Here is a 12,604-nt window from a genome sequence, read left to right as displayed (position 1 = left end):
ACTATATAGATTAACATCTTCATTTAGATTGTCGAGAGAGCTGAGTGAATACTTACCGAACGTTTGCCATTGCGGAGATGGTTATGTTTAGAAATGTATTTTATTATTACCTACGTAAACTAAGTGAGACCTCGATATCAAAAGAATTGTCTGCAGGTCTTTAAAATCTTAATCCTATTTCACAAGGAGTTAGGAGATTAACAGCAGGTCAAATAAAAATATTGTCCATGCCCTTGCTATCTTGTACATCCGGTGAACAAACGAGCAGGAGCATTCACTGGCAGTGCAGTTTAAAAAAATAAAATAAAATAAAACGTCTGTAACACAGTGGATAATAGCACCCTCTTGGTCTGCAGAGAGTTATAATCAATAAGAGAGAAGATCCCTTATAGGAATAACTTACGATGTGATGTGAGTTAAGTTGCTGCTATAGCTCCCTTCCTTTAGTAGTTATTTCAAACATCAGATAGCAAGTACAAACAGATTAGCAACTTGTTGAAGTAAGAGTCACAGCCATGTGATTACAATATTTTTTTGCTTATTTGTATCTAAAACATAAATATTTCAAAAATTGCCCGTAGTTGAAAGTGATTATGACTCTCATACTAATTGGATATTATCGTGTCTTTAAATGTGGCTTTAAAATCTGTTATCTATATAACCACTTCATGCGCCATATTTTAGTTTGCTTTTGAATTATTGGACCACTGCCTGCTCTGAATTTTTTTTTTTATGTCCAGTCACAAAGGGGAAGGGGTCCCATTGGGACCCCTTCCCGTTTGCGACTGGGTTACCATCCACTTCAAGTGAATGGTAACTGCGATTCCATTTGCGCATTGCGAGTCGCAAATAGGAAGGGAACACCCCTTCCTATTTGCGAGTCGGAAATGCATTTTGCGAGTCGGATCCGACTCGCAAAATGCATTTATACATAGCAAAGAGGCATTTGCGACTCGCAAATGGCGATTTTTTCGCCGTTTGCGACTCGTAATCTCTTTGCTACATCTGGCCCTATGTGCCTTAGGCCTTGTAGGATGAAATTAAATGTTTGGGCCTTGTGGCAACTGCAACATAATGTCATTTAGCAAAGGTTTGACAATCATGTAAGTTAAAGTGTTGTTTTAACGGATTTTAATATCTACAGTATCGAAGTGTGGAGAGTTAAGTGTGTGACCATAGTTTTTATAGACTAGGCAACACAGCTTTACTGCCCAAAGGCCGGTGGGGTTGTTGGATGTTGTTATGGTTGGTTTTGTTATCAATGTACAGAGAACGCTTGCTGCTTGTGTGTATGTATGATATGGTGGCTGCAACAGTGGGACCTCACATGCTCGATGTTCTGGTGCGCTAGAAAGGGCACTTGACACTACTTCTATTAACATGGACGGCATGTTGTGGATATGTAATATAAATTCATGACATGAAAATTGAGAGGCCTGACACAACTTGAGAAGCACCGCGAAGTAGATGCTTGCATGACATGAGTTTAGCTGTCGTTTCACTTCTTTCAGTGGACACATTGTATGAGGGGCTGTAGAGGTAGTCCCTGGCCATGTTTGTTGGGTCAAATATTTAAACATTGCACTTCAGGATTCCATGTGGTGTACTAATTTTTGATGTCCCTGGCATACCTCTCCAACATCAATGCCAGATTCCTTACTCTGAGGGAAGATAGGCGATACTTTTTGTTAATTTTCAGACATGAGATGTCTCTAAATGTCTATGCCCCTAATCTTGTTTCCTGAGAATTCAATATTAAGGGCTTTTGACATCTGTTGCTTTTTTGTACAGCAGATATTGTTTTAGCGGTTGATTGTAATTGTGTTCTTGATTGTGTAAGCGACTGAGAATTTTCACACAAGCACAACCTGACGCTGTAGTTGTTGAATCTTTTTACAAGAAAACAAACTGAGGTAACCATGAAGACAGACTCCAAGGTATAACCCTGTTGTACGACTATTACATGAAAATGTAACTTGGTCGATTTAGTGTTTTGTGTCAACTACTTGGCCCAACAATGAAAGGATATTTTTTTATCTTTCCGTATATTTCTCGGACTCTCTCAGCTATTTATAAGTCAGTGTACCATGCAGTTCCGATCAGGCATCTGTAGGTAGGAATGTAGTTAGCAGATGGATCAGTCTACCAACACATGAATACACACAGTTTGTAAATAATACAATGTTATGACTATTATTGAAAACAGATGGAAGGTGTGGGATTTCTTCAAATGGGGTGCAATCTTCCATCTTTTTTTTTTTTCTGGAATCAGTACGTTTTTCTTGTACAGTTGTAAGTCTGTCACGTAAAAGTCATTAGGAATTATGGAAATTAACATTTACATAAAGAATTTCAGTCTTGATGTGAATTAAACTTTTCACCAAATTCAAAGTTTGATTGTCTTTCAAAAACAAATCATTGTTGAAATATTTTAAGTCTATAAGATCCTATTTTACCTTATCATAACCAATCAAGAATAAACAACTTATTAGAAAAGTGTTCTTACAATTGTCTAACTTTTTTTTTATTATACTTTTTAAATTAGGTTTTGGTATTGAAAGTTTAGATTTATTATTTGCACGGAAAAAGTGTACATGTGTAAAAACTTGAAAGTAATTGTCACTGATTTCTCCACAGGTAGGAATGATGGTGGCTCATACAGTCTACAGAAACTTCATGCAGTATGGGACAAACCGTCTATGGGTCATTTGGAAGCCATAGTATCAAACATAAAATTATATGACTCTTCTTTACAGTCACTCAAACCAACAGAATGGATTGTTGATGAGGTTTGTCTGATACCACAGCTGCTGTGCTCAAATCTAAAATTACTTGTTATCTTATGTACAATAAATTTTTTAATTTGTTTTATTTTATTTTTTTATTTTTTTTAGCCAACACTCATAAGTTCCACCTAAACATTGTACAGAAAATACCATACAAATCCTTTTTTTGTGTGTGTTTTTTGCAAAAGCAGTACGTACTTATTTATAAAAAACATCATTAATGTTAATGTTTTTTTTAATGAAATTTTGTTTTGTCTTTTTCTAGATAATAGATGCTTATTTCGGGAAGCTATGTTTTGTTAGACCAAATGTACCTATATTTACAAATAAAATATTTGTCTTTCAATTTTCTTAAAGACCACATTTCTGTTACAATCTTTTCAATGCAATCTTTCACTTTCCCCTTAGTGTATTGCATTTTCAGCAACTGTGTTATCTGCTATTTTCATGGGCAACTATCGATCATCAGTTTTTCGGGTAACAAATTAAATATGATATCTGATTATTATTTTTTTTACACTGTTAGGTTGTGTTGTCAGTAGTCAAATTGTTTTGTGTGTGAATGGCAAAGGGCACATTGTTAGAAGCTCAAGATTGTATACTACCAAATCAGATAACATTTCACTGTTAATCTAAAAAAACAATCTGTGTGTATGAGTTTGTTTTTGTTTTTTTAAATGTTTTACATAGTTGTATCAAAGCCATTTCTACCTTTATATTCCTGCATCTGTTTGCCTCTGTAGTTTAGATGTCAGGAAGAGTTATTTTTGACATGATTCTATCCATGTGCAGGTACCATTTGAAGATAAGGAAACTGTTCTTTGTCCAACAAATACTGGCATCCATTGGCTCCTTTTGGTGAGCTGCTACAAATATTTTCTAATTAAAAATAAGTTTGAAAGTTATTAAATTGTGATATGTAAGTGCTTATAATGTTGCAAGAGGATGTAATATGTCCAATGAAATTGTTCATTTATATGTCCTATTGTCTTTTGAAATTTAGCACTGGCTAATACCTCCATCAAGACATTTTCAACTTCCTAATTAAGAAATATGGTCAGAATAATTTGGAAATACTGAAAACATGATGTAAAAAGACCTATACTAGTAGTGGCGGTGTACAAGCGTGTTATGCCAAATTCATTTTGATGTTTGTATTAGTTTGATCATTTGCCACACAAGTTCTCTTCTTACCGCCTCTATTTACAACATTTTTTTGTTTTTAAATACTTTTTGGAGTTGCTCAAACATACAATTAATAATATAAATGTATTGCTCTTGTTTTCCACACACTTGTATTTTGTTTCCACAGGTACTAAAACCCACCTCAAGGAAACTTCTGCTATATGATTCCATGATGGGAAGTCTTCCGACCTACACCAACTTGTTGTTAAACTGGAGGTACTGTTTAGAATAATAACAGTTACCTATTTAATGTGTTCAAATTTCAAAACGAACAATGGAGAGAACAGTGAAGTCATCTTTTTATTGAAATATCATTTGTGACTGTATTTTATAATACTTAGTATTTCATTGCTTCGGATGGTTAATATTTAATAATTATCGATTTGTATGCTTTTCAAGGGCTTTTCTTCAGGCTGTGAAGTATCCAGATAACCATCTATGGGAATTAACGGTTCAGTCAAGCCCAAAACAAATTGACATTTACAATTGTGGTATTTTTTGCGTGCTGGTAATGAGACTTTTATTCTAAATTCTAACATTCATTTGTTTTACAATTGTTTGCAAAATAATTGTACAGGGAGTCCTTTTGACAATTAAATATTTGTTATTACATCATAATAGCAACATATAGACTTTGCTTAAAAATATTACTGTGGCATGTGTGTACAAGTAACATAGGGCCTCATTACGAATTAAAAACGCTAGGGTCGCAGTAGCGTTAGGACTGCCGCAAATGTGGCAGGCACAATACTATTGTGGTTGTTTTGCTGCAGTCGTACAGCTAGTACCTACAGATCACCAGTTCTCTTAAGTGTGATGGTGGTCCTAATCTACTAGTGAAACAGTGCCCTGGGGGTTAGTAGACCCTTCTCTCCTGGGGGTTACATGGTGGTAGCACCACCATGTAACTGCTGGCAGAGACGCTGTTCAGGGGGCCCCTAGCACCACCATGTAACTGCTGGCAGAGACGCTGTTTAGGGGGCCCCTTGTACAGCATGGGCAGTGTAGTGTCCCCATGGCCAGCCCTATCGCGATGTTCACTGTCTGCTTTACAGTGATCAGCGCGACAGGTGCTGGTGCAGCCTAGGCACAGCAGCACTACCGCTGGCTCAATTATGAGCCTGCTTCAATGTTGTACACTGTTTCTTACTGGGCCAGCGTCAGAAAACAGTTTCCGCACGCTAACCCAGCAGAAAAATGTTAATGGGTTACTCGGTAAGGAAGTCGCATTGGCAGCAACCTGACTGTCTGTAATTTGGCAGATGGAATAAGCCATCTTCAAAAGCCGTAATGAAACCCTTAGAATTATATCATACTAAAAAATTATAAATAAACATTTTTTGAAGCCTTTACAATTACAGTTTGTCATTTTAAAAAATGGAAATGATACTATTCTGTTATTTTTGAGAATAATTAATTCATGTATATTCCCAGTTTGCAGATTCATACCTGAGCCAACAGAGTGTAACAGTGATTTCCAACAATTGTAAAGATATGGAGATTTATAGAAAGAACATTGCACTCGATTTGATAGAGTCATCAGGTTGGACTTTCACTATTTGTTTAATTTTGGATAAGTCTCCTGATGTGACAAAGGAAACCTTCAATCCTTTTGTTTGCTAATGGTATTTCTTACAACTGTCTTTTAAAATGTCAACACCATAAATAGTGTAATGTATTAACTGCGGACATGCTGATGATTATTTTTTTTTCCTTTTAAAAAAAAAATTTAATTTTTATTTCTTCTTAAAATATTCGCAAAATTTTTAATATGCCACATGGGGGATGTAGTAACATACAAAATAGTACAAAATAAAGGTTATTGCCTTAGCAGCTAAGGGCCTCATTCTGATTTTGGCATTCCTAAGATCAACAGACTCTTGGTGGCGTGGCGTAGACCACACTCCCGGAAGCATGACTGCCTGACAACAACCAGTGGACTCCCACCACTGCCAGAATCATGGCTCATGATGGGTCGGAAGAGGATGGAGAAATGATCACCCAAAGTGGTTCCCCTGGCAGCACTGACGTGCTGATCAAGAGTTCACTTCCCACAGCCTTTATATGGCAGTTTCACTGCCATGAAATGGATGGAGGAAATACAATGCTGGTGGGCCACAGGGCAGCCCCTGCACTCCCAGTAACCATCGGCATAGGCAATGTGGGTGTCCCCATGCCAGCATGTTGTGCGATGGCATTGTCCTTCGCTCCATTAAGAGAGCCCTTGACCAATGCCGCCGCTCTGTTTACACTAGGCTGAACATTAGAAACCTGCAAAAAAGAGTTTTCAAACAGTCCACCCAGTGGAACTTATGTATGTTGCCCGTTGATAGATTGGTGTATTTATTTCAAGGACCTTTTGCTCATTAAACTTTAACAAGACACTAGATATATACACAGAAACGTATAGTGCTAGAGTTTGATTGAACAATATTTCCAGTGTAGCATGATCCTGTGATGCTATTAGTCAAGATGAAAGATTAGAATTGTTTGACTCAAGTTCCCTTATGGAATATTGTTATGAATGTCCTTTCCTAGATAGAGAAGACGTGTAGCACGTAATGTCTATCTAAATTAATAGACATGTTATCTGTAAACGTGTTTTTTTTTTTTTGTGACGAAATATGTTAGTGAATACGTCAATTAATGGAACTTTGAACCTCAGCAGTATATTGCTCCTTTCGTAGCTGTTTCTAAAGTGATGCCAATTATTTAATTTCTTCGATTGTGAAAATTGTTAAACAAAATCAATTTAATTGTGTTCCCTTTGTTGTGATTCCCATTGAAATGTTATTACTAATCTTTCTAATTGTTTTTTATTTTTTACAAGCTTCAGTCAATGAATTCTGTGGCATCTGCAGCGAGAAACGTAGCGAAAACAACTCTGAAAACCTGATGGTAAAACTCATATTCTTTTAGAAACAAACATGATAGGAATGACCCACAAATTATCAATGAAAACATCCTCCAAGTTTATTTGGAACCTAAAGAAACTAAGTGCATCCAATTTAACAGAGTATTGTAAAATGGGCATTCCCATATGTACAATGGTTCATACAATTAACTGAGTTCAATTAAATATATAGGAGCCCTATCAAATTCTTCAGGTTTAAGCATGCCAATAGAATAACTATAGTACCAATAGTTAAAGAAATGTGATTAGTATATAGATATGAAAATGGCCCTTGTTGCTGTTACCCCCAGGTTTTTACCTGATATAGCTGGTGAATTTACTGAGAAGTGTGCTGGGACATTGCTAACCAGGCCAGAGCACCAGTGTTATTTCCATAAAAATGTACTATTGTTTCCAGTTGGCACACCCTTGGTACACAGATAAGTCCCTTGTAAAAGGTACCAATGGTACCAAGGGCTCTGTGACCAGGGAAGTTCCCTAACTGCTGCAGCATGTGTTGTGGCACCCTAATGGACTCCTCACCTAACACATGCACACTGCTGTTGCAGATAGTGTGTGTTGGTGGGGATAAAAAGGCAAAGTCGACATGGCATCCCCCTCAGGATGCCATGCAACCAAAACACTGCCTGTGGCATGGATAAGTCACCCCTCTAGCAGGCCTTAAATCCCTAAGGCAGGGTGCACTGTAACACAGGTGACAGCATAGCTGCATGAACAATATGACCCTACAGTGTTTAAGTCCTTTCTTAGACATTGTAATAAGTACAGTGCAGCCTTATTAATTATAGGGTCTGTGAGTTTGTGAAAACAAATTCCACAGATCATAATGGCTACACTGAATACTGTTAAGTTTGGTATCAAACTTCTCCTAATAATAAACCCACACTGATGCCAGTGTTGGATTTATAAAACAAATGCACACAGAGGGCATCTTAGAGCTGCCTCCTGTATTTTACACAGTCCTTCAGTGCAGGACCGACTGGTCTGTGCCAGCCTGCCCCTGAAAGACTAGTTTCTGACCCCCGGGAGTGAGACCCTTTGTGCTCTCTGTGGCCAGAAACCAAGCCTTCACTGGGTAGAGGTTCTTCACACCTCCACCCTACAGGAATTGCAACACATAGTGGTGAGCATCAAAGGCTCAGGCTTCGTGTTACAATGCCCCAGGGCATTCAAGCTAGAAGAGATGCCTAGCACACAGACAAAGCCCCACTTTGGGCAGCAAGTCCAGCAGGATAATCATGAATAAAACGGAGGAGTCATCACCTTATCCAGGACCACCCTTAAGGTGTCCAGAGCTGAAGTGACCACCTCCTTGGAGATTCCTCTACCTTGGTTTTGAGGATCAGGGTGAATAGGGATAGGAATGTGCACCACTTCCAAAATGGAGTGGTCACCAGTAGGGTGTAGCCACCCTCGGGGACAGTAGCCATTGTCTACTGCCCTATAACCATAAAAACACACATAAATATTGTATCAAAGGGCTCCATGAACCCAGAGAGTCTAATTACTCACGACCTCACAAGAAGGACTGCTTAGCGGAAACCCCAGCAGAGAAGGAAAGGAGACAACAACTGACTTTGCCCCAGCCCTACAGGCCTGTCTCCTGCTTCAAAGAACTTTCAGAAAAAAAGTGATGCATCATGCAGGTCCAGCGAACTCAGGAAAAACATCGAGGACTGCCTGCATCAAAGAGGATCAATAACTCCAGTTAATAGCGGCCCTGTTTAAAGAACAGAAGAAGAAACCTCTTCTGAATACAGGTGTCCAAACCGACCACAGAGGACACCCAGGTGACAGGGAACAAGTCCCCACCCTGGGTTGACCTCTCTACCCCTCCACGACGACTCCTGCAGAGGGAATCCTGGGCCAACCCCAAGCGTAACTGCCATGGACAAAGATAACAGACAGCAAAGGCCCACTGCAACCGCAGCCACCAGGGCTTGGAGAAATCGATACGTGGTGCAGCGTCAATCAACAGGTGGCCCCCATCCCTGTCTGACTGGTGGTGTGTCCTAGACACCCCATATCATCTCCTCCCCCTCACCTGCAGTGCCTCACTGATCCCCGGGCTCCCCCCATAGACTTTCATTGTAAACACGATGTACTGTTTGCACCATGCACCCGGGCGCCCCAGAGCTGCTGAGGATGTTGATTTGTGCCTACTTGAGGCACCTCAAATGGTCCTCTAATACCCCCCCCCGGTCTGCCATCCAAGCCGCGGGTACTTAACTGCTTGCCGACTGAATCCTGAGTACCCCACATCCATAGGAGCCAATGTTAAAATTGGTCAACTTTGACCTCTGCACCTGGCCGGCCCGTGTTGCTGTTGGTGGGTGTTTGTGGTTGACTTGAACCCCCAATGGTGGACTACCTATGAACCAGAGGCTGCAACTGTAAGTCAAGTACTTATCTCTAAAATTATACTTTATTTTCTTACCCCAAGAACTGTTCTGAAAATGCAGTGTCCACTCTTAAAGTAGATATTCTCTGTTTTCTTAAAAACTGTTTGCTTGACTAAAGTGAAACAAAGTAACATTGATGTCTATGCTAAGTACTTAGTTGAAACAGTGCTTAGTTCTTAACTCAGAGTTGTGGTTCTGGTAATAAGGCACCCTAAAGAATATTTGTGTATATAAAATCATATTTGTTTTGAGTTAAATCATTAAGTGTGTTTCGTCCATTGCTGGTGTGTATGCAACAAATGATTAACACTGACCTCTGATAAGCCTAACAGCTAGACCACCCTACCACAAATAGAGCATTAGTATTAGCTGTTATTGCCTCTGTCTTGCCTTTGGGGAACCACTCGACTCTGTGCACACTTTATCTCATTTTGATATAGTATATACAGAGCCAGTTTCCAACAACATATGTCATTGTTCTCCTGATGTTCAGATGTTTTGAAAGTTGTGGTGTTAGTACAGCCTGACTTTATTAGTTTCCAGGACTGTAGAATATAGGAGGGGTTACAAGACAGTGAAGAAGAGCCCCGGATAAATGTTCTGTGAAGCCCTTTGTCCTGTTTTAAAAAACATAACAGGTACATTCCTTGAGTGCTCCACTCAGGTGACAAATATATTACCTACTCCCCTCCTCTTCTTGATGAAGTCAATGATTTGTTTTAGAAAAGTTAGAATGGATACTTCCATTGACGAAGGACTGATTGCCCTAATCCATCCTCCAATACTGGGATGCACCAATTGTAGTCTGAGATGGATGCTGCCCCGATAGTGCCTCTGACGTCGGCCACCCTCATTTCAACTTAATAAAAGCCTTTGCAAATCTACAAATCAATAAATGAAAGTAGTGCTTTTTTAAATGGTGCCTTTTCAAGGAATGTAACAAAGATTACTAATTTGACAGAGTTAAAATGCATATTGAGGATAATGCAAAAATATTTATTTGTTCTCTTTTGCCAACAGGTAATATGTGTTGAATGCTGGCGATGGATCCATTTAACATGCATCAAAACAGATGAGGAAACGTTACTACAGCAAAAAGGATTTCATTGTAGTAAATGTATTAGTTAATAACGTTTTTGATGTTATCCCAAATTGGGAATTAGTAGACAACTTCAAATGCAGCCCATTCCAATGACAGTTTATTTGTCAAGAAAACAGTGTGCTGCCACCATCACTGCCATAAATGGACACCTCCCAAAGACTGTTGTGACATTTTCTTGATGAATATGCTAATGTTTATAAAATGTGTTGTGTTTCATAATGTTTTTGAAAAAAAAATCATGAACATAGTCATCATTAAACGGAATATTTACTCTGGTGATTAGCTAGTGTGTCTTCATTGCGATTGCATTTTCAGTTGCCTTTATGTAGCCATACTGATTGCACCTTGGAAGATATTATGCTTTGGCTGCTAAATACTGATCGTTTGCAAGATATTATGTTTCCCAAGTGTGAAGACATTGCACACAGTTAATTGAGATCTCACACGGAGCCAGGCAGGGTACCATCACCTCTTTGATTATGTTTATGCCTTTCCTTCATTTTTTAAGCAGGGAGTATGCGTGTTATGAATTTATTGGTGGTCATGATATGTAAATAAGACAACAGATGGGATGGGCGGCTTATGCCTCACTTAGTAAGACATGCAGAGCATGAAATGGAGAAGTCAAGTTTGACTGTCTAAAGTAATGGTTGACATAGAAAACAAAAACAAACAGCAAAGACAGAGCAACTGTGCCCAACAAAGACTTCAGCGTCCCGCAGAGATCGGCATGGACAAGAACAAATTCCGCAAGTGGCATCACCCGCCTAGGGTAAGTCATGGGTGACAGGATATTAGGAGGAGTGAGATTTTAAACTTGTGGGGAATAAACATTTTGAGCTCTGGTACCCTGTGAATCAATGCGTCCACGATCTTAAGTTCACAGCTGAGGAATGAGGCACAAATTGTTAATGATTGTCTGCATTACAGTGACATGGAGGTGGATGGAACCGAGGAGTGGTGCTTTTTCCATTTTTTTTAAACGTAACAGATAATGGATCACATTTGGTCCCCTGGGACACTGTCTCCTTTTGGTGCTAGTCTGGTCTATGAAACCACACCATTGTACAAAAGGGGGAACAGTTATTTACTAAATGGCGTGAGGGATGGGTAAGAGTCTTTAACATGCTGGTATCTTGCAAGCCCTAGCAAAACGTTTTGCCATTGGCAAGGAACACATGGACCATTGCTTACCTTTACATATCAAAAAGGGGTGTCCCCACTGATCTCAAATGCCAAGTTCCCCCACTTGATCAGTGACCAGGTTGAAGTCATGCCACCTGCATAGCGCAAGTGGAGAAAGATCATGGAAGAGTTGGATGGTATGTGAAGAAATTAAAAGGTCTTGGTTGATTTTGGTGGCCCGCATGATAGCTTCTTTAGTAGTAGGAGAAGGAACTCTAGTCTGGATGTCAGGAAGTGAGTCAGGGCACCCATATATAGGTGACATATCGTGTGCTATATTGATGGCTGGGAGGGTGGACTCCTTATAGAAGCAGATTGTCTACAGGAGATCAGCTGTAAGGGGCACACTGTTGCTTCCTTATGCTCCGTTAAGCACACTTCTGATGCATAAAGTGTTCCGGCAGCTCCTCTTTTTCATTATGCTTGGTTTGGAAATGTATCTTTTGATCCTCAAACGCTGCTACTCTGCACCACACCATCTGCTGGTCCTTGGAGTGAAAATCAACTGTTTGTTCAACATCATCCACCCACTCGCTATGCCTGAGATATCGCACCAATTGTCCTGGATACAAGCCTTAAAGTATGCTTTAAGTGAACCTATTTCATAGCGGATGCACTGTCCAATCCAGAGTGGCACGCTTCTTCTCAGACAAAGCGACATGTAACTGTATCAGCACTAATGGTTACAGCCAGGGACAAGTGTTATCAAAAGTCTATTGAAGGCTGAACATGCTCCAGGGGTAAGACAGACTATCTCTGCTGCAGGTACCAAGCATGGATTCAAGTAGGGCCTGTGACACACCACCCCAGAAAAGAGGTGCAGTTGCTGCACAGCCCACGAAAGGTCCAGTAGTGCATGTTATGCCGGGGCAGGTAGTAAGTTCTTCGCGGATCAACAGCTGTCCACGGTCCCACAGGTTTCAAGTTTTATAGACCCAGGGGCTGCTGTTCACAATGCTGATCCTCAAATGTGGCAGAAAGCACAGGCCAGTGACTTGTGGTTACCCCTCTGCTAATGGGTTGCGAGTAC

At 39.8% G+C, this 12,604-nt stretch overlaps 1 protein-coding gene across 6 annotated transcripts in view; it reads left to right on the top strand.

The window, feature by feature from the left end:
* Positions 1 to 10,664, top strand: part of LOC138250237 (uncharacterized) — a 72,938-nt gene extending 62,274 nt beyond the window's left edge. For 3 of the 6 annotated variants that reach the window (XM_069204878.1, XM_069204867.1, XM_069204887.1), the window contains 5 exons: positions 2,638 to 2,789; positions 3,195 to 3,263; positions 3,579 to 3,644; positions 4,099 to 4,187; positions 4,371 to 5,399. In XM_069204878.1, the coding sequence (XP_069060979.1) occupies positions 2,700 to 2,789; positions 3,195 to 3,263; positions 3,579 to 3,644; positions 4,099 to 4,187; positions 4,371 to 4,500 (444 nt within the window). In that variant the 5' untranslated portion in view covers positions 2,638 to 2,699 and the 3' untranslated portion in view covers positions 4,501 to 5,399. The other 3 variants (XM_069204908.1, XM_069204916.1, XM_069204897.1) reach the window with 3 other exon arrangements.
* The last annotated feature ends 1,940 nt before the right edge of the window (positions 10,665 to 12,604 follow it).

The sequence above is a fragment of the Pleurodeles waltl genome, chromosome 1_2, assembly GCF_031143425.1.
Source record: "Pleurodeles waltl isolate 20211129_DDA chromosome 1_2, aPleWal1.hap1.20221129, whole genome shotgun sequence".
Classification (NCBI taxonomy): Eukaryota; Metazoa; Chordata; class Amphibia; order Caudata; family Salamandridae; genus Pleurodeles; species Pleurodeles waltl.
The sequence above is the reverse complement of the archived record's forward strand: the minus strand, read 5'-3'. Positions and strand labels throughout refer to the sequence as shown.